Source organism: Phoca vitulina, unplaced genomic scaffold, assembly GCF_004348235.1.
Source record: "Phoca vitulina isolate PV1807 unplaced genomic scaffold, GSC_HSeal_1.0 scaffold9, whole genome shotgun sequence".
Classification (NCBI taxonomy): Eukaryota; Metazoa; Chordata; class Mammalia; order Carnivora; family Phocidae; genus Phoca; species Phoca vitulina.
This window is the reverse complement of record NW_022589712.1, coordinates 49149800-49172726: the sequence shown is the minus strand read 5'-3', so window position 1 is coordinate 49172726 and position 22927 is coordinate 49149800. Positions and strand designations below refer to the sequence as shown.

Genomic DNA, 22927 nt, shown 5'->3' with positions numbered 1-22927 from the left:
AAACCATATCCAACCATCGTGCTTCTCCCAAGGTGAAGACAATTTGCTGCAGCCCATGTATTTTGTAGAAATGGGCTCTAACTCCCAAGGCCTCCAAAACCCACAGCAGAGAAATGATTTTGCCTCTGGCTACTTCCCTCCACCTTTTCCCCCATCACTGATAGTGGCCATCTTTACTCCTGGGACAGCTTTTTCTTCTGTACTCTATGATCCTTTGTTTACCTCCCTATCTTTCTCCCACCCACCAGAGCGTACTATTTACTGTTTTTTATTTTTTTAATTAAAAAAAATTTTTTTTTTTGAAGATTTTGTTTGACGGAGAGAGGCACAGCGAGAGAGGGAACACAAGCAGGGAGAGTGGGAGAGGGAGAAGCAGGCATCCCATGGAGCAGGGAGCCCGATGTGGGGCTCGATCCCAGGATCCTGGGATCTTGACCTGAGCTGAAGGCAGACGCCTAATGACTGAGCTACCTAGGCGCCCCTACTGTTGTTTTTAAAGAGTAATCTTGCCTCAGTGACTATCTTATGAGTCTGATTTCTCAAGACCAAGCAACAAATTCATGCCCAGGTCAGTAGAATCTTTCCTTTGAAATTTCTCAGATTAAAAAAATCCTCTCTCCAATCCAAAAGGAAGGGTGGCATCCACCCTGCTCTTCATAAGGCTAGATATGTGTACAGGGAATTAAAATTGATTCAGCAGCCTGTGCTCTCATATATTAAGCTCAGCAATTATAAAGCAGTTCCAGAAATTTCACTGAACAAACTAAAAGAAAAACACAAGGAATTTTTATTACTGATGTAAACACAATTATGTTTAAAGTACGTTAATTTTACTTAGGATCTCCTAAAAAAAATCATACAAAGGCTGACAGAATCAGAAATTTTCATAGTATCTTCTACGAAAAGTCACAATATGCGAAAGTGGCAAATAATTAAAATCTTTAAATTAGCATGGTTTTAATAACGAGAGGTATGATAAATTACAGCAATTAGATTTTTGTTTTAAACACAGTACATGATAACGTCTTTAGCAAATCTACCCTGGCATTTTCTGGCAATATAATTTTCCTCTCCATCTCTTTTATGTCAGTGTGAAATGAAATTTAAAAAATCCTATTTCATTATGAGGCATCTTACATTTACACTGGGGCAGAAAAGTTATTCTATAGTTTTCTTTTCCTTTTATGCACTGAGTTATTTTTAATTAGCTGTGTTTCTCAAGCGTAATTATTTCTATCTTTTCTTCAGTGCTGCATGATTCCACACAAGGCCTGGTATTCTCCGAACAGTCGTTTTGTTTTTAAAGTTTCTTTCAAAGCGTTCTGCTGTGTGAGAACCTACCCTCGAGCATTCTGTTCACGCAGCTTTGGACTCTGAGCCGCTGGGATTAACGTGATAGATTTTCTTCAGTGTCGAGAACAGACTTTGCCCTGGACCAGACCTCAGCTGGAGTTCTCTTATTTCAGAGAATTAAAGGTATATTAAATTCATTCCTATTTAAACTATCTCTTGAGCCAAATGGCTTGGAAATCTATGTCCATCTCGAGAGCAAAAAGAACTTTCTTTTTCCCCTGTGCAGACACAAATCCTGTAAACAAAATGACAAGCAAAAGGAGCCTTTCTTCCTTTCTTGGAATCATTCAACATTCGTGAAGGTGTGTGTTGCTGAAAGTAAACTGTTCAAAATTTGGATAAAGTCACTTTGGATTTTCTGAGAGAAGATTTCATAATTTGAGGTTAACAAAAACCCAAACAAATGTCAATATATCAGCCCGTTGTGCTAGGTGGCTTCATTGTTTTTTCATTACATCATCTACAACAAGAATTACAATATGTAAACCTTCAACAGATAAATTCAAACAAAGGCTGTAATGGATCTCTAATAAGAAACCATTTGTGGATATGTGCTTTGAGACTTATTAGCAGGAGCTTTTGTAAATAAATATTTTGCATTAGTTTTCTTTCTAAGATAAGCAATATATTTACACCTAATGCATTTTGGAAGAAAAAAAATAAAGGATGTCTTTGTCCAATTTCTCCTACTTCTTTTCAGTCTTAAAATAGCGGGCACTGTTGACAAAAAGAGCTTCTCTAAAGATAACTCATGTTTTCCTTTTCAAGGCAGAAAAAAGGTTAATAAATTAAAGCACCGATAATCTGTTAATCATTAACTACAGTTTCAACAAAAGAACTGATGGGTGTCCGCTCTTTTACTCATCTCATTACCTCTACTTCCCCTCGCCTTGGTTTCCCGCCTTCTGGGAGCACAGAAGCAGCTCCAAACAGTGTGTAGTGGGGGTGGGGGGAGGTGTCTCTGTCCAGGGCCAGGCAGGTTGCACATTGCAAACCCCAGTCTATGAGAACCCCCAGGGCTGTCTGGAATACCACCTACACAACCCCACAGGTGGCCCTGCGGGGGGCTGCAGTGGGCTCTTGCCTCGGGTGAAGTCAAGAAAGCTCAGAAACCTGCAAGAAAGGATCTCCTGGGTGTAAACACTGCCTTTCCCTTGAAAATAAAGTTCCGCCCCCTCATATTTTTTTGAAGATACCATGACAGGCAGTAAGTCAGGATCAAAGTTGTCTCCTAAGCAGTATGGATTTGTAGAAAAAAGGAGACAGCGTCCAGAGGCCTATATTACAATGAACTTGGCCCTACTGTGTAACCAGCTGATTCGCTCTTCTTGAAATTCTCCTGTTTGGGAGCAGGATTCAGATGCCAATGCCATTTCCTCTTCTTTGCATTTTATCAGAGGAAACGTAGCCAACTGCAGGTAGGATAATCTGTGTCACTGGTATCATGGGCTTTGGAGGCCACAGTAACTCAGTGAACTTGTTCAATGTTTAGCTGAACCAAAAAATAAAGGAATTATCATCACTCTAGTGTTTATTTCTGACTGAATTACTTTAACAGTTTAGGATTCTTTGAGGCCAATAGACAAAGGCCATACATGATATATTATGTATTTAATGCATGGGACTTGAAACATCTTTTCCACTGTTTTCCAAGCAGCATTTGCAGATTTTGTACCTCCCACGGTAAAGCCCTTGCTGAAAGCCTGACTCGGTGCTGTCACCGAGGCCCAGGTCCTGGAACCACCATGGGACTTGCGTCATTTACCTTCCTGTAATCCTAGTGAGGAGCAGCGAGCCTGAGGCCAAGCCATTTTCTGTGGTGAGTAAACATGCGGGTGTTACAAGTAATAATTTGTCACCGACCTCTCCATCCTGTTTCTCTGATTCTGTTAAGATTGAACTGAGTGGTCATGAGCTCTGTGTCACGACGGGGGACTGTACTCCCTCTCTTGGCTTCAACCGCTCTCCTGACTCCCGTGTCACCTGTGTTTGGATCACCCGATGGGCGCTCCCTCCTGAATTCCTGATCCGTACAATGGATTCTCTCCTCAGCATCTCCGCTGGGAGGCCTCAAAGGGCCTCTCAAATACAACATCCAAAATTGACCTTCCCCAGAATTCTGCTTCTTTTTCACCATTTGTTGCCTTGTAAACTGCCCAGCTGATGAGACCAGAATGCCGAGAACCCTCCTTATCTAGATGCTGCGTCTAACTGCCCATCACTGCGCCCTCACAAGGCAACGCGGGGCCTGCCCAGGGAAGGAGCTCAGTCCATCTTCCCTGTGTCTTCTTCGGCCCCTGCTGCTTTATCACTCTCCAGGCTGAGTCCACTTCACTCCTGTGAATGTGTCCAGGCATCTTCACTACCCTCACTCCAGTCCTTATTCGCTCCCTGTCCCCTGCCTGCACTCCTGCAAGGGCCTTCCAGCTGGGCCCATATGCACAATCTGGTCCCTCCTCCCTACTGCTCCAGCCACTTCCTGTTATCCTGGGCACCTCTCCATTGCCCTTCTCCGATGGTTCCCACCTGCTGGAGGGCCACGGGGCAGGCTGTTCCCTTTGCTGAAGTCCCGCCCCCACGGCTAACTCCTGCTCCTTTGTTCTTAGCCTAAATGTTATTTGCACAGGGAGCCTTTGCTGGGACACGGGACTGGGGTTGGTTCCTAGCACTGTGCGGTCAGAGCCTCTCATTCTTTGTGGCTACTACTATTCCAGGGCAGATGAATACATTAGTTGTTTGAAGCACGCCTCTCTCAAGAGACAGAGACTGTCCCTGAGGGCAGGAGCATGTCTTTCCGGATGGCTACCTTATCCCCGGTACCGAGACCAGTGCCTGGTGCACGGAAGAAACTAGATAAAGATGTGTTGAATGATGGAGGAACTGGACAGCTGATTCGCCCTTCCAGCTTTCCTTTCCAGGCTGAACCACCACAGCTCCTCAGGAGGCTTGTTATTATTAGTTCCCTGCTCTCTGGCGGGTCTTCTCCTCGTCCTCAGTGACCAGTGTCACTGTCTGCCATCATCTGGATACCCTTGTAAGGGCCTCACAACTGCCGACTGCAGAAGAGCACCACCCTCATGACACTTAGAAACACCTGGAAAACCCTGTGTTCTTACTGCCAAATGAAGTGTGGAGTGAATCTGAGGCGGAAGGAGCCCCAGACTTTGCTCTGTGAGGAGTGGGGGGCCTAGATCACTGGAGTTGCGGCTCAGGGGGTTATATCAGCAGAAAGTCTAGGTGACCAGAGGCCTTGGGAGTGTTCACAGCAAAACAAAGTGGAAAATCCTTTTCGGAATAGAATGAGATGAAGCAGGTAACTGGTTGCCAATCACTCATCACCTTGCCCTGGTCTTTCTCAGGTAAAATAAGGTTAACAGTCATCCAGGCTATAGGTAGGAGAAAAGAGAGGGTTGTGGATATATTCAGTTATCAAAGTTTGACCACAAAACAGCACCAAGCCCCCACTACCGCTGACTGGTTTTGTTCTCTCTTGTTTCCTACCATAAGTATTTCTGAGTTTTCCCCACGTGCCTGGCACCGTACCTAGTGCTGGGGATGCAACAGTGAGCTCAACCTCTGGCTCTCATGAAGCTTGCAGCTCAGTCTGGGACGGAGATAAAATAAATGAGAGGCCATTATATATGTCAGACAGTGACAGATGCTATAAAGAAGAATAAAATGGGCTACAAGGACAGATTTTATGGGGCTTTGCAAGCCCCACTAAAGTCTTTGGATTCTATCCTAAGTGTGATGGGAAGCCACTGGGGCTTGTGAGCAGAATAGGATGACATCCTACCGCATTCTTTCTCCTTGTCTTTCAAATGTGGAAGATAATATATCATTACCTTGAGAACGATTTATGATGAGAAAGAACATGTAAAGCATTTTGACACTTCAACTCTTGAGAAGCATCGTGACATTTCAAGGCCCATGGGTGTTTCTTACCAATTTGCATTGGGTAGATTATGCTTCTATTGTCACTTCTGACGTCATGTTTATTTAACTAGTGGCTCTAGTCACACTTGTGCTATTTTAGCACATTTTTCACGTTTGAACAATACTAATAATCTCAGCAACAAAGGAGTAAAACTTAGCATACTCCAACACTTTGCAAAGCTCAAACATTTCTATGAGAAATGAATTAATTATCTTCTCTGAATTTATTCTTCCCTGATGTCCTTCCTTCCTTTCCAAGCCTTTCTCGTGTCTCTGCCTTAGGCTCTTCTCCATCCCCCACTTGCTAATTGCGAGCATCTGAGAGGCCGCCGTGCTGGGACTCTTCCCTCTGACTTACTCCCTTGGGAGACACACCCTCTCCCATGACTACCCCTTCCCATCTCTCTGCGACTAGGGCCGGAAACCCTACACAGACTCTGTTTCTCCTCGGAAGTCCCAGTTCTTGATTTGCAAATGTCAAAGGGATCAAAGCCTTTAGGGTGTCCCCACCTTTATCTCAAATGTGGCAACTATTATTTTACTAAATCATCTTACTATGAATAAGACATTATAAAGGAGATTCTTGTACTAGGTAGAAAATTTTACTAAATGACTGACCTGACTTAAAAAGCTTATTCTCACTTTAATATTTTAGGATGCAAATGGAGTACTTTTTTTTTTTTTAGTATCCCTTTTCTGGGGGTCAGATCATCATTCTGCCAGGCTTCGAAGTAGGGGAGAAACCTGATAGCCAGCTGGAACTTGTCCCTCTCCTCAAACCTCCAAGCTAATCCATCATCAAGGTTTCTTTTTTCTCTCTCTCTCTTTTTTAGTAATCTCTATGCTCAAAGTGGGGCTCAAGCTCATGACCCTGAGATCAAGAGTCATATGCTCTACTGACTGAGCCGGTCAGGCGCCCCGTATCACGAAGGCTTCCTGTTTCCCTCTTTGACGTGTCTCTCACATTTGCCCTTTCTTGTTTAAGCTCTTCGCTGAAACTTGTCTTGGGTTCCTTGTCCCTCTGATCAGTCCTCCTGTCGTGGTTCATGGATCGTGCCCTGCCTTCAGCTCATTGTCCTTCCAATGAGTCACTTACACCTCAGCTTCATAACGCCCCCCTCACCAACCATGTAGTGGCCCCCCCACTGCATCAAGGCAGACCCCTGCCTGGTCTCCATGCCCACGTATCTATTCAACTTCAGCTCTCGGAATCCCAAACACATCTCCTCTGGTTTGCTTTCTCAGAACCTGTACTCTGCCCTTGGCGTAATCATACCTGCTTCTTCTTAGCTTGTTCTAAATGTTTCTAAATGTCTTCTTTCCTTCCACCTGCTTAGCTGAAGCCTACTCATCTCCAGTCCCACCTTCTTCACGAAGTCATTGGGGATCACTCCAGCCTTCACTGATCTCTCCAATGCACCTGGAGCCAATCTTATAAATCACAGCCTAATGCTTGACAGTAGCCACAACAGTAGCAACACATATACTGAGCGCCTGCTAAGTGTCCAGCGTTGTGCTAAGTACTTTACATGCAGGAGGTAGATGCCAGCAATAATCCTGTCCTCCAGATGAGAACACGGAACACAGAGAGGTAAAATGATAGGCCAAAGAACATGTGGCAATGGTGGAACTAGGATTTGAACCAAGGGAGTCTGGCTCCAGAGCCCAAGTGCTTCAACGCTATATCCCATGCTGCTGTGCCCATGTCCCCAACATGTCTTTGTGCTAGTTCTGCAGGTGTTATTTTTTATCTTCTTAAGTAGAATGTGAATCCTTGGCGGTTGGAGACCATGTTCTATACTTCTGTTCCTTGATAGTACCTTGCCTGAGGCTGGTTAAAGAGCAACTGCTCAACAAATCTTTAACTGGCTAAAGGCAATTTATCTTAGCAATTTGCCAACACTGTGATGGCCAAATAAATTCTCTTCCTTTACACAGATTTGATCAAAGCAAAAAAAAAAAAGAAAAGAGTGAACACACAGCAGTGTAATGAACTAATAATTGTTTTCACTCTTAGTATTATAGGAATAAAATCATCCTTACCATACTCTGGGATGGTCTGACTGAATGCTCTTGGTTTTTAAGTGAAAACAAGAAGACCAGTTAAATTCATTAAGTCAGGATGGCTCATCCCAACCCCCAGGATCCATTCTAGTTAACGAAGGTCCTATATCCCTAGTGGCCAGGCAAGCTGTTTTCTTTGCCTCGAATGGAAACAGTTCTTACTTGATTTGGTTACTTACTATACTTTATGCATCTTCATGCATTAAGATGATGGCAGTGGCACTGGAGATATTCAAATGAAAATGGCAGAGACTTCTACTCCCAAGTCTACCTCCTGCACTAAGTGTATGCAAGTTGGCCAGGAACCAGGGAGGAAAATGCTCTCCCTGTGAGAGTGCAAAGGGGCCCACCCTGTGGGCTGTGCTGCGATCGAGGGCTCATTTGTGAAGGCCCAGGATGGTCATTTACGAAAGGAGCTTCGAAGTCAGCAGATCTGGGTTTGCACATTCGATTTGCTGGGTGACCACTTAAAACCTCCCCCAGTTTCAGTCTCCGTGTCTATAAATTGGGATGATGATAACCTCATGAGGTTGTGGTGAGAATTATAAATAATGTAAGGGGTTCAGCACAGCATCTAGCACTTTGTGACAGCTGAATAAATGCCAATTATTATTTTATTTGGACAGTAATGCAAAGGCACTGAGTTGCATCAGGTTAGCCAAAGCCTCCAAACTTTAAGAGAGGGAAAGAGGATGAAGAAAACCCAGTGCGCTCATCTATCAGTTACTGAGAACTTACTGAGCGTACACTTAGCCCCCAGCACAGGGGGAGGGCCTCCTGAGAAAACAAAGCATGGGTCACCTCCTGCCATATGCCTTTCCAGGCAGCTGGGGAGACAGAGCTCACAGGCAAACCCAACAGACAGCTAAATAGATTGCGGCACTGGCTCTAGGAAAAAGAGGGCTCAGGAGAGAGGGAAAGAAGAAGTGCACAGGGGCTGCGGGCTCTGGATAGAGGTGGTCACACTGAAATGCTGCAGTGTGACCTGTGGGTCTCCCTGGGAGGGGCCTGGGGGCCAGGACAGGCCTGGTGGGGAGGAGGGGGGAGCTCACATTATTGGCTCTTGGTGGAGAGCTGGGCTGTCAAACCCTTCCACACCCCCTGGTGACCAGGCCAATTCCATAGCCCTGTCTCAGAAAACATCCCCTCTGGCTAAAAAACTGGGCCAAGGTGGAGGAGGCAAAGCCATTGTGGAATGAAACCAGCCAAATCCTTCCTACAGAGACCACAGTGGTGCCCTAAGAGCATTTTCAAGGGGGGAAGGCATTAGCTTCAACAACAGACACTGTTTTTCTGAACTAAAGATTCATCCAGGGTCCCCTTTAATTAGGAAGCCACAAACTGCAAACTATTACATCCAAAATTAAATAATGTGCAGTACTTCAACTTTAAAGTTACCCTACGGAATAAAGGAAAAGAATTCACACACCATGCCAACAACAGGAAGCGGATTACATTGGCCGGGAGGGGTGACAAGGCAGGACTAGGACGGGATATCCTGCAGAAGAGTCAAAATCAAAGCTGACCTGACCTGGAACTCTGTGGTTATTCAAACAAAACAATGATTTCAAACCCAATAAAACCAGGCAAAGCAAAACTCAGATTTTTCACACTAGGCCAAAAGAATGACTTTCAAATTTCCCAAACATGTCTGGAGTAGTACAGCTGTGTGTTTTCCAGTTATTCCTGGTGACACATTCTGTTGAAATTTTTACTTCAAGTTCGTAAGATTTTAGCACCATGTTTTAAAAGTAAAAGTAAAGGAGAGGTACAGGGCACAATGAATTCATGTGACGTTCCGTCTGAAATGCATAACGGTGAGCCGGGAATCTAGGAAGGAAGGAGGTAATGAGGAGAAGAGGGAGGAGTGCTGTCCCATCAGGGATATGGGTGGAGGAAGGACAAGTTCAGCCAAGGAAGACAAGAACCAAGGGCCAGAGGCAGGGCCTGGACACACTGCACAGACAAGGATTGATTAGCTGGGCGCGGATCCGAAGTCTGGTGTGGCTGACTCCATGGAAGGGATACTCAGCCTGAGAGGGGTGAGGAAAGTCTCAAGGGAGGCCCAGAATGGAGGACCAGATAGAGAAGGGTGCCAGGTCCATCAGTGGGTATTGAAAACCTAATCAGGACAATCAGAGGACAGGGGGGAGCAAACCCAGTCGCCAGGGAGAAGAGGGGATGAGGCTGCAGCCAGGGCACTAGGCCTGGCATCCTATAGCTGAGGAAGGGCAGGCAGAAGGTGAACTGGGAAGGGCAGCGCAGCCTCATGTGGAGGAGAACAGAAAGCAAGCTGTGACACTTCTGCAATCCGTGGGGGAGCCAGCAGGCGAGGGGAGGCTGCTCTGGCTGCTTGTCTCCACACCACCCTCCTCCTCCCAGTGGTGACCACTGGTAACCCAGAACTCACACCAGCAGCACAAAAGAACGAAATTCATTAGCATCTCCCGCAATCATGGGTATTTGGTCCCCTTACTTTCAGGAAGGAAATCTAAGAACCACCAAGAGGACTTTGCTTAAAGTATAGACTGCGTTGGGGGAGGCTTGTGTAAGTGGTTCTCTTGGGTGGAAGTGGGTAAAGCAGGAATCTTGCTACCTATTCTAGAACTATTCTAGAACTAATGATCCTTCTGGCTTTCCAAGAGCCAAAAGAGAAGCAAAATCAGAATAAAAATTTGGATTCATAATCCCAGTTGGATGGACACTACCTTTGTGGACTTTTATCCAGAGTAACAGACAAGAAAGCAGTGTGTCGGGTTCTCTAACCACGTGTATGCTGCTGATCAGGGTGGTGAGAACTCAGACCTGAGTAATAAACGGGTGTCTGGGATGCAGCTCACCGCAGAAATTATTCCAGGAATCCAGCCACCCCCAGAAGGGGCAGTGGGCCTGGTTCAGTCTGACATCATGCCACAAAGTATACGAGGCAGCAGGGACATGCACCGGGCTTGGGGAACTGCTTGGGAACAGCTGGTGGTCATATTGAGGCTTTGGCGGGAGTTAGCAAGAAATCAAAGGAAGAGAGGATATGCAGAAGACAATAACCACTTTGGGGTTGCTTTTTCAAACTGCCCCCACACAGTGCCTGTGCCACTGGGGAGACTAGCAAGATGCTGCTGTGTGCCTTCCTTCAGCTGCAAGAAATGGAGGCTTCCAAATGTGGGGCAGTTTTCATCTGCACTGCCTGCCCCTGATTATCCAGATGATGCAAATGAAGGAGTTCCTTCTGCCAGCAAAGCAAGACGAGGAAGCCAAGTGACATTTTTGATGTTTGATGGCAGTCTGCAGTTCCTATTTACACACTTTAAAATCACAGAGGGTGACCATCTGCTTCCTTCTTGCTGATTACTAAGAAACATGGGACGCACAGATCAAGGACATGCTCTTGACCATTCAGAAACAACCGCCAAATTGCTCTGCCCAAGACAGCACAAAGGAGAAAGACACCCACACGGAATCGAACACGTGACTGCCCAGTGCAGATAAAGAGGAAAGATATTCAGAGGAGCGGGCTGTCAGTGATCAGGGCTTACAGCGGTCCCATCTGTTTCCCCCCGGGCTGTCAGGGTGTGGAAGGAGTGAGTCCACCTCCTTCCTGTAGTTTTAATCTTACAAGAGAGTCTGGGGTAGGCAAGGGTGAGTAAGGTAAAGCCCCTTTCTTTTCACGGTGATCTTTGGCTTTCCGCATGGTCTTTCTGTGTGGAAAATGAATGGTGTGCACAATTCATCTCCCTTTCCCAGGCAGAATGACCCACCCTCCCTGGCGGTCAACCTGGCCCCCGCAGCTCCAGGGTGGCTCAGCAGAGAAACAAAGCATCCCTTCGGAAATGCCATGGAAGCCCGGGGCTGGAAGCGGCAGAATACAAATGAAGGCGCTTTTCTGCCTCGTGACAGAAGTGTACCAAACTAGGGATCGGGGAGGCTGGATCAGAACCAGGCTCGGTTCCAGCATGCACCCCGCGAGCTCCGCGGGAGGGCTGGCTTTGACCCGGCTGAGGGCAGGACGTTCTGCCCGGAGGTTCCCCAGGATCTCACCAGACAGCCCCTCGGGGCAGACAGTAAACTCTGGGGGCCAGAGGGTCAGTCCAAACAAACAAGTTTCCTGCTCAGGACTTAAAACAATGGCTTCTTTGGAAAGGATTTGCTTTTTGTCAAAGGATGGTTTGCTTCTCTAGTATGGGAAGAATTAGATTAAATCCAATGATTAAAAGGTCTCCCCGCCCACCTCCCCTTCCCTGACATTTCCAGTTCAGGTCACAGCACACTGTGTGGGGACTGCAACGCTGTTGTTGACAGAGAACAAGAAGCGCATGTGCCGACAGGGGCAGAGGGAGGGCACTAATGGCGAGACCAGACTTGATGTGCCACCAGATTACAGAGGCCTCAGATGAGGCTGATTAATAATTCTGCAGGAGCCCTTGAGCTGGAAAGCTGGTGTTCTGAGTCTGATAATCCCCAGTCATTGTAATACAAAGGAAGGACAGAAACTGAATTCACAGTTCTGAACTGTTGAAATTCGAAATTTGAAAGAAACAGGGATACGCTTCTTCCTGACTGTGTTTGTCAACCTAGCTGCCTCCTTGTTTGTGTTAAATGGCTACTGTGCTTTTTGAATCCAAAATCTGATTATATTTAATTAGTACAGGCATCTGGGATTTCTAATACACAAAGAGTTATTAAAGTAACAAATCTTTCTAAAATATGTTCACCATGAAAGAATGTGTTAATTTATGCGGTAACAATTTTTTAACATGAAATAATTAACATGAAAACTGCAACAATTATGAATTCTTCGCAGTCTAATTTATACGTGAATTGTCCTCCAGATAATAATCTATTCAACTTAAATCTGCAATACTGGGAGCGTTTGAACAGACACATTTTTCTTCTTCTATTTAATACACAAACCTAAACTCACAGCAGGTCTTATACAAAGTCACGAAAGCCCCGGTTTCTACACACATTCCAAAGATCCAAAGATTAAATTGCCTTGACATTTACTTCCCCAACAACGATCCTGTCGTTAACTTAGACCTTAAAAAAAAAACAACCAACACACAGAGCAACTCTATGTTCCTGTCTTTGTGATGATTCAAATCAGGAGAGGAGAGGGTAAATAGGCAGGTGACCTGGCTGGGAGCAGTTAGGGAAAGACCAAGGGGGTGTGTGCTCTGCACGCAGGCATGCATGTGTGTGTAAGCGTGCGTGCGCGCGCGCGTGTGTGTGTGTGTGTGTGTGTGTGTAGGGGCAGGTAGGAGGGAGGGAGGGAGGGATGGGCGGACAGAGTGAAAGAGACACACACTAACAGCTACTATCAACCCACCAGATCACTAGTAGTGATATTACTATTACTACAACTGACTATAACTACACAACTATCAGCTCAGCATTTGCTTTGTGCTAAGTGCTTTACACATATTCCCAGGAAAGCCATCCAACAATTCTGTGATGTGGATAACTATTATTATCCCTGTTGTCAGAGGAGGGAATGAAGGCTCAGAGAGGTTAAGGAACTTGTTCAAAGTTTACAGCTAATTAGCAGCGATGCTAAGATTCACACCAAGATCATTTGATTTCATGTGTCATGCTCTTAACCAATCCAGTCCCTCCCATCTTTGGGGGTGGGGAGGGAGAGGGAGAGAGAGAGAGAAAGAGAGAGAGAGAGAGAGAGAGAGAGTGTGTGTGTGTGTGTGTGTGTGAAGGAAAGCGGGGTCTGGCTATCCAGAAAGACGTGAAGCTAAGTGCTGCCAGGAGCAGCGGAAGGAGTGAATAATACCAACAGCTTCTTCTCTCATCCTCACAACCACCTGAAAGGTGACCAATACTAACCCTATTTCAAGGATGAGAAAGCTAAGGCTCACTGAGTCTAGAGCTTATACAAAGTCCATGAGCAGGAAATGGCAGAGCCAGGATTTGAACCCAGACCGTCTAGCTCCAAAGCTCCTGTGCTTCCCATTACCCAAAAGACAGTCTTGCTGTGTGCATGGGTGCTGGTGTAGCAAACCATCCTCTCTGGAGGATCTTGCAGTCACCACAGTATCCGGTTCCCAGAGAGAGCTGTGCCCGGTGCTCAGAGAGCAGGAGAGCATGCCTGGGAAGAGTGTGCAGCGGTGACAGTGATTTTGGCTATTTTCACTGCCGTACACAGACATCTATTAAATACCTACTATGTGCTCTGTGCTGATCTTCAGGCCAAATTACCTCTCTAGAGAAGCAGCACGACTGGGTCCACCGACACTTGGGAGAATTGCTATAACAGTGCCCGTGCATTTATGTGTGTGCACGCGCACATGCATGCACAACCATCAGCAACACTGCTGAGAATGCCCACCAGATACTCAGTCGATAAGGTGAGAAACAACAGAGGTGGCGTGGGGGCAGGGGCAGTTCTCAGCAGAGAAGGCAAATAATGAGAAAAAGGAAAGTCTGCTAGCGTCTCTGGGGCCCTCGGGGCAGGAAGGGAATACAGAGCCGTGACTGCCCAGACAAACAGAGCGGGCTGGAAAATAATCAACTAATTTTTTTTTCCTCTTAAAAGATTGATTCTTCTTTATTGATTACTAGCAGTCTTTTTTTTTAGGTAAGAAAGAAAGATACTTTTCAAGGACAATATACATCAAACACAAAAAGTTCAGGTCGTAAGAATGGTTTTTATATTTCACAACCCTTGAAGAGCTTTTATAGACAGATCATGTAGTCCTGTACTAATTATGTGAGGTAATTGTTTTCATTTCTCCATTTCACAGATGCTAAAACCGAGGCTCACAAAGGTCAAGTGATTTGTAAGTGAGTGAGTTCAAACCCAGGCCGTGTAACTTTGAATCCTAGGCCCCATCTGCAGCCTGGAAGGAAGTACACCGCCAGCACATAACATAGTAACCCTGTATTAGACCCTAAAAGATAAGCCCACAAAGTCTGCTGGGTAGTATCTACAAATGCGAACTAGGCTTGTAGGACTAACGGTTTTTTGTTTTTTTTTTTTTTTAGATTTATTTATTTATTTGAGAGAGGGAGCAAGGATGAGCGGAAGGGGCAGAGCGAGAGGGAGAGAGAATCTCAAGTAAATTCTGTGCTGAGCATGGAGCCCCACAAGGGGCTCGATCTCGTGACCCTGAGATCATGACCTGAGCTGAACCCAAGAGTAGGATGCTTAACCGACTGTGCCACCCAGGCGTCCCTAACAGTTTTATTCCTGGCATATATCTAAGAAATAGGAGGACCTCTGTCTACCACCATGGCAGCCTCATTCATAATGGCCCCAAATCAGAAATACCAGTAGAAGAGGGAAACTGATGTATTTGTAGAGGGGAATATGGCTCAGCCATAAAAGGGAAAGAACTGGTACGTGCAGCAACATGGATGAACCTCACAGACATAATGGTGGGAAAGAAGCCAGACACGGGGGAGGAAGACTCTACGACTGGTTTAGGTGAAGTTCCATCACCAGTGGAGGAATCCCTGCTGACAGAGGCGGGCACAGCGGCTACCTGCTGGACGGGGCACGAGGTGGGCTTCTGGGGTGCTGGCGGTGTTCTGTGTCTTCATCTGCAGGTGGTTTCAGGGGCGGACGAATGTGTAAAAACTTACTGAGTTGTAGACTTCAGATTTACTCATTTTATTGTATGTATGTTATGGCTCAATAAAAAATAAGTGGCCACAAAAGCAAGTCGTTCTTATCCACAAGCCAAGTCTTTGGCTTAAGGTTTAAATCAAAACTAGTCAGCGTTGAGCTTCCTGAAAGCTTACGAAGAAGAAAATGGAGTCGATCAAGGATTTTCCCACTGCTTCCTGTCTGTTTGCGTGAGCTTTGAAGGAACTGATGGTTGGAGGGGCTGGGAGTCTTAGAAAGCAAGGTCTGGTGACAGCTGCCCATGCTGGTGGTGATGGGAGGAGGCAAGGTGTGGACGTGTGAGGACAGACAGACAGTGGAGCCTCGGGTGCCCGCGGCACAGGCGGGGCTGGGGCTAGCTCTGCTGATGCTGGGGTAGGGAGGTGGCTGAGGGTAGACCTCAGGCGACGGTGCAGGTCAGGGTGAGAGGCCAGTGTGAGCGGAGAGGAGAGGAGTGGAGGGAGGCGCTGGGAGGGGAGCACCCATGGCAGTGGTACCCCGGGAGGGCTTGGTCACTGCACTGGGACATACCATCACAACCACCTCAAGCGCAGCAAACCCAAAACCAAACTCACCCTCTTTCTCTGAAAATGAGCTCTTCCTTTTGGACTCCCTCATTTCTGTTGCCCGCAATTCCATTCTCATGATACTTGCATTTGACTACCTGGGAATTATCTTTGCTTCCTCTCTCCCTTTCCAGCACAGTGTTTGAGCCTTTCCATTGTGTCTACCGTCCATTCTTGCCTGTGTTTATTCCCCAAGGACTGTCTTGTACAGGACATAATAACAGGAGTATTTATTTACCACCTGCCATGTTCTGGGCACGTGCTAAACACTTTACATGTACTGTTTTTAGTTATCTTGGGAAAATTAAAGCACAAAGGAGGTAAAATATATCTTCACTTTACAGATAAGCAAACTGAGGTGTGGAAAAATTAACTAACTTGGCCAAGGCCCCAGGCGATGGTTTTATGTGGCTTCGGCGCCGCTCCTGTATGTCTCTCTGCACACTTGCAGACCTCCCGGTGCAGTCTCAGGCTTCCCTAGATCTGTAGCTCTTAGCAAAGTCCCTTTCCCAGACAAGGCATTCAAATAATTAATGCTGGCATTACTCAGAGACCCTGATTGGACAGAATTTAGCAACGTATTTTTGACTACAGAAGATCAGCTGCGATGGAGGGAGCATACAGGTACTAGAGAGCAATACCAAATCATTTCGGGTTGCCTCCAGAAGGCTGTTGGCAGAGGGCCACCCTTGCAGGGTCTGACCCTGGTCTTGACCTTCTCCCTGACATGGGCTTCTGCTTACAGTCCAGCGGGGTAGGGGGTGGTAGGAGGAAAGGAACACAGGAAGGGCTGTTTAACACATGTCCAAATTTCAATTCTACTTGTGCCCTGGGAAATGTCACCACATCCACCCGGGGCAGGGGGGATGGTGACAGACATTTCAGTGTGCCATTAGATGGGAAACCCACAACTGTGTTGATAAACAACTGTCCCTCACAGTCCCCAAATACCTGTGTTTGGCACTTGCTTCTGAACACTGCCCACACTTCCATAATCAAGATTTATCCTGGTCGTGGCCTGTGGGTATCATAAAACCCGACTTGTAAATATGATCAGGCACATGGACCAGCTGTCTGGAGGAGCTGATTAATCCCCAGCAGAAACTTTAGCACGCAGCACGCATGCCATCTGCAGAGTACACTAACAGATACACACCAGGCCCTTTCTGCCTCATGAAGAGGCCGGGGCAGGCCAGACCCTCGGGAGGAATTTTATAAACAGCTGGGTTGTCCCAGAGCTGGAATATGAAGCTCTTTCAAACTCCCTCACACATGCACGTTAGAAGCTCCCCCTTTAAAAACTTTCCCATAAAATAAAGGGAAAATGGGACTCATGCCTAATCTTAGTTTTTAGTTTTTGTCTTTTAAATGACTGTCTTGCTGAGAGGCAGTCAGTACAGCTTATAAGAACAGAAGCAACAGTGCTGGCCATACCCAGACTCAAATCCTGCCTCTGCCCTTTTACTAGCTGTGGGACTTTGTACAACTTACTTAACCCCTCTGAGTCTATTTCTATCATTTCCCTCTGCACTCTTCACATTTACCCTCTCAGACCTGGCTCTCGGCAGATACCCTGCAAACGCCCCAGCTCCTTCCTTTCCCTCTGCTGCAGGAGACCATTTTTTTTATTCTCCTTGCAAATCCTGGAGCCCCACAGCCTTTGTTCTTCCCCAAGTTCAGTTCTCCACGTCATTTACTTCTCCTTACTTATCTCTTTCCAGTGTCTGGCATGGATGTGAAGGTATTTGTGAAAGGGAAGAGAGAAGCAAAAAGCATTTTAAGAGGGATGGGTGGGGCTCTATTTGGAAGTTAAGCAAACATGGTACAAAGGGTATGAGGCTGATCCTTCAAAAGGCATCAGGACAGCATGTGGGACAGTGATGGTGCGGGTTAGGAAGCCACCAGAAGGGTGATGGGGAGAGCTGGCAGGGGACGAGGGTGGGACGTGATGGCCAGGGCTGAGGGTGGCCACTGTGGCCATGCTCCATAGCAGAAGCGTGCTGTCAGGGAAACTGGTGAGGGGCTCTCACACGCCTTCCCCTCGGGTATCAGGCACCCAGGGCGACAGCCAGAGGACCCCACTCCATGGATTAAACCTCCAGCCCTGTCAGCAGCACCCCTGTCAACATCCTTGGTTTCTGCCCTGCAACCTTCTGGATGGTTCAAGGCCAGAATTTGTAACCACAAGTTGTGTAGAGTCCAGAGTCTGGGAGAAGGGGAGGGACAAATCCTGGACTGCCCCATCTGGCACCAGGACTCTACTCATGCATGCAAGGACGCTTTCACGACCGAGTGCTGAGACTGACTCCAATCTCACCTCTTCCCGAATCAAATACTCATGTCTCCAAACCTTCACCTGCTCCACCTCCTTCTGGATCTGTGAGTTGGGATGTAATGGGTTTGCCGCGGGGTGAGCTCTCATTTAGGGCCAGGTCTCAGACCCAGTGACACTGCAGACCCTCTCAGCTCGCCTTGACTTAAAATCACGTCCACACTTCTTTCTGGACAACAGTGCCAATCGCAGCTGCCCGTGTGCCTTTGATTAGGGACACGGCCTGCCATCTGACCCCGCAGTAGCATGTGTGTGTGTGCGCGCGTGTGCATGTGGGTATGCGGCTCCAGGACAAGAACTGCCACGTGTTGGGGACATTCAAAGAGCCGAGCTGTCTGACCAACATGTGATTGAGCATCTGGATGGTATCTGCGCTAGCCAGGGTCTTCGTTTAACCATGCTCCTCATCACTTGAGACCGCTGAGAACGATGAGGGAAGAACAGGTGTGAAATGAAAGAATTTAAAAAGAAAGAAAGGATCGGAATTCCAGGGTGGCCACTGTGAAATCGAGCAGAAAGCACTGTCCTGCAGTGCATTCTAGTCAGCACTCAGCCCTGCTCAGAGTGCCTCGGCTTGCTTAGAAACAACAGCCATGAAGCCTACCCCCTCCTCCCGACGCGAGCATTACGTTCTACAGGAGAAGCGTATGTTCAACTGCAAACAGCACACTTCATTCCACACACTTACCTGCTTACCACTGTGCACGATCCAGGGTGGTAGGAGATAACCCTGGGAATTCCCTCCCTGGCATCAAGTGCTCTAAAAGTAGCCAAAAAGCTCCCCACCAGAGTGGCTGCTGGTTTGGGATGTGTTTAGTCTAGAGCCTGATTTCTACAAATCTCTGGGGGAGGGAGAATGGAGGGAGATGATTTAGAGGGGGTGGGCTGCTCGGGTGACACTGTTATTTTCTATCCTTCTTCTAGATCCCTTTTCTGCTCTTCTCCCGGCTCCTGACCCAGCTGGACTCATCAGTGGGCTCCTCTGACTTTTGGCTTCCCGCCGGGTTGGGCAGGACATCTGGAGGAGGCCCAAAGGCTGAGCTCAGGTACAAATCGCCCGATCCATGCCTGGTCTTTCTCTGCCAAATGTGGCCTCTCGTTCTTAGCTCTGGTGGCAGCCCCCTCCCCACTGCCCTTCTGGCCTTGGTGGGTGGCTGTTACTTACTAGCTCTAGGATATCACACTATGCCATGTTGGTTTTCCTCACTCCACCCATGCCTTTATAAATAACTCCTTGATTAAACTCTCCAATGAGCGTGTTTGTGTGTTCTGCTGAGACTTCGAGGGAATGACAAGCTATTATTTGACTTCTCTTTTGGCCTTTTAAAGCCCTCTTTCCCCAAAGGCAAAGCGTCCCAGGCCTGGATGTGAGGAGGGCAGCATAAGCCAGGAAGACCACAATGGTGGACACTCACTCACTAGAAAGTAACATCTTGCCCATCTGTTGAACCCACTATAGTCTCCCACCTGCAGAGCTATCAGATTCCTGCCAGATCAAGAAGAAAAACCTCAGCCGAAGAATGCCATTTCAAATATTTTCTGGAGGAAGGGAAGGGAAGGAGAGAGGAAGGATCGTGCAGTAAGTGACTGCTCTCAAGGATGTGATCACGAGCCATCCTATTTAAATGCCCACCTTGCCTTGCTGTGTACTCGTTGTCTTCGATCAATCTGGCCAATCCAAAGTCAGCAATCTTGCAGATTAGTCCATTCCCCACTAGAATGTTTGCTGATCGCAGATCCCTGTGGATGTAATTCATGCGCTCGATATAAGCCATTCCTGCAGCAACCTGTGGGAACCGAGGAACAGGACACATGTCACACCATGACTCGGATGTACTTACATGTCGCTAAACCTGAGGTGCGAGTCAAAGGGCCACGTGGCCTACCTGTGCTGCCATATCCACAAGGTTTGGTAATTTCAGAGCTCTTCCTTCCCCATCTTTTAAGAAATCAAGTAGACTTCCTGTGAACAAAACATAAAACCATTTCAATTTACTCTGAAAGATAAAAATGCCTGACAAAGGGCTGTATTTGGTTTTCTTATTAGAAGTAATGAGGTGATTGAATGAATAATGCCATCAATGAAGAAAAGATTTATACAAAAAAAAAAAAAGGAGGGTAGAAAAAACTGTGCATTGAGAGGCAGCAGTTTTATCTTTCAGAAACAAACAATAGCGACTCCATTTCTAAGGACAACAAAGGTTTGATAAAATCGCAATACATGGGATGTGATTCCCTGTATGTCACAAGGACACGTGGGGACACGTGGGGAGCTGCACCATTTCAGCCTCATCCCCCAGCAGCCCCATATGGAGGAGTGACGTGGGGAAGATGCTGCCCAGCTGCGTGGTTCTGGAAGTGTGTTCCTGGGACCAGCAGGGATAGCATCCCTCGGGGAATTTGTTAGAAATGCAAACTCTTGGGTTCTACCCAAGAATCAGAATCAGAATCAGACACTCTGGAGGCTGGGCCCAGAAACGTGTATTGTAAGAAGCCCCCTGAGTGATTCTGACACCTGGCAAAGTTTGAGAATCACTGGCCTCGCTTATTTAGAGATTTTAAATCAAGGAAAGAATATCTGAGGAATATAGAGTGGGGCAGGTAGCTCCGCCTGCTAGATCAGCACCCGCCAGGCCTTAAGGATATCTGAAACAAACAGCTGAAGCTTCAGAGTCACTGGGACAACCCAGCCTCAGGAGCTCAGGACCGACACCAGAGCTGAAACAATCATGAGCAGAGGCTGGAGGCTCACGATGGTCATTAGTGATTGCTTTCATGCTTTAATCACAAAGTTATTTACCATATAACCCTGGATACAAAGGACAAAGAGCCTGCCAGGAAAAAAAGAATTCCAAATAGATTTAAAAAGAAAGTACGTGGAAAGGAAAAATTACACTGGTGTCCTCTGGTGCCTTTTAAAGTTGTTTCTTGTTTGCTTTGTCTATTTTTCCAAAACAAAGTGATCTCTGGCCTTATTCCTGGCAATAATGCTTTGATTAGAAAAAGAGAGAATGAGAATAAAATGTGCTCTTTGGGACGCCTGGGTAGCACAGTCAGTAGAGTGTCCAACTCTTGGTTTCAGCTCAGGTCATGATCTCAGGGTCGTGAGATTGAGCCCTGCATCAGGCTCTGCATTCAGCGTGGAGTCTGCTTGAGACTCTCTCTCCTTCTCCCTCGGCCCCTCCAACTTGTACTCTCTCTCTCTCTCAAATAAATAAATCTTAAAAAAATGTGCTCTTTAAAAGCATGTCTTTCTTCATCTGATGTTTAAGAAGAGAGCTGGAAAAACAAAGGTGCTGAGAAGATGGAGACTAAACTGAGCCCAGAGACCTGTGTCTGATATTAACTGTTCAGCCCTGAAAAAGGAAATTTAGCCCATGGCATTTGAAATGATAGCAAATGATCATAGCTCTCCACACCACCCCTGATATTAAAAATGAATGCTTTCATTATGGCCAGGAGCTGGGACTCCTGACACATGCAACGTGTAGAAGGTGTTGCATTTCATAAGGATCTGGGCGGCAAGCTCAAGGTCATGGTCTTTTTTAAAAATGTTCTCATTAATGAGCACACAATTTGTGCTTCCCGATGAGAATCCTTGACTCATGCAGAAATTAGGAAAAAAGCAAGCAAGCACTGCCATTTCCCTCCTGAAAACAACCCTGTGGGTCAACTGTGAGGTGGGGCCCAACCTTTATTCATGTACTCAGTGACAATGTAGATAGGCTCCTCAGACACCACCGCGTAGAGCTGGACCAACTTGTCATGTTTCAACTTCTTCATGATCTGTGCCTCCTCAAGGAATGACTCCGGGGACATTGTGCCTGGTTTAAGAGTCTTTATGGCTACTTTTGTGTTTCCATTCCAGGTACCTGCACACATTGCACAATATTAAGTCAAATCAAGATCCTCTTTTGATGGGAAAAAAAAAGCTTTTAAATCAATAGCTACTTGCATAAAGTTAGAGTTTAACTTAGAAAAACTTAGTATCTTTTTTTTGTTGAACAAGGACAATCAAATGTAAGGACTCTGTCAAATATTTTCAATAGGAAAAATGTGTTTCCTTATCACTATATTATGGTTTATAATTCTTGTAACTTTTATTTTGATATGTGCCACTTTCCTTTTCTGGTGCTCACCCATGTGATTACAAATTGGTACCAAAAGCTCTGGATACTTCTTTACAAGGATGAAAGTCCAAAGGTTAGAACAGGCCAGGCCATCCCATAGCTATCCCTTAGGTAGTAGAGTCAGCATGGAAGAAACTCGGTTAAGTTCCATCATTTAAAAAAAACATGGCAACACACTGAGGATGTCTGGAGATTACTTCTAGACTTTAACTGTCTGCAGTGGATGGGCTACTTGACTGAGTCCTTGAACAGCTGATATATAAGTAAGATTACAAGTATGCTGATGAGCATTGGCAAGAAGCTCATGGTCTACTTGCCCCATACTTCAACCAGGTAAGGAAAATTCCTCAGGTTTACTGATGATCAGCCACAAGAACAATAGCTTCTATCAGTTAAGAGTGAAAAAATTAAACAGCAGCTAAGAGGGAACAGAAATATTTAGGCATAACATGTTAAAATCAAGTAGGTACAGAGACAGGCCTGGTGTATGATCATTGGTTGCCTCATCTGTAAAATATAGGAATGGAACTGGATTATCTTTTGAATCTCTTTCAGCCCCAAAATTAAGAAAAAAAAAATCTAGGTTCAATGTGTATTGCATTATTAGTCCTATGACTTTGACTTAAAACTCTAAGGGAAACAGAAAAATCTGCTAAGTTAGATTACGCCTTTTTTATTTAGAAAAGAAAACTGGTTTAAATTAAGATTTTTATATTTAATATAATTGATTTTAGAATTAAAAAATTCTGTAAACTTTTGTCACCCTGTTCAAGACATGGTTCATATAATTACAAAATGCAACCTATAAAAATCTAAGTTATGAAAGAACAGTGGCTTAAAGAAGAGTTAATTCAAACTTTATAAAATATCTGACCACTAAATGTAAATGGAAAAATCTGACAATCTGTAAGTGGTCTTTGCTATTTAAGTACTGTTA

The 22927-nt window shown here is 46.0% G+C and overlaps 1 protein-coding gene across 7 annotated transcripts in view; it reads right to left on the bottom strand.

Annotated features, from left to right (window-relative positions):
• Positions 1-22927, bottom strand: part of FYN (FYN proto-oncogene, Src family tyrosine kinase) — a 210910-nt gene that overhangs the window by 13402 nt on the left and 174581 nt on the right. For all 7 annotated transcript variants that reach the window (XM_032408048.1, XM_032408045.1, XM_032408044.1 and 4 more), the window contains 3 exons: positions 21553-21732; positions 19747-19823; positions 19494-19647 (listed from right to left, as the gene is read on the bottom strand). In XM_032408048.1, the coding sequence (XP_032263939.1) occupies positions 19494-19647; positions 19747-19823; positions 21553-21732 (411 nt within the window). The remainder of the gene's footprint in view (positions 1-19493; positions 19648-19746; positions 19824-21552; positions 21733-22927) is intronic.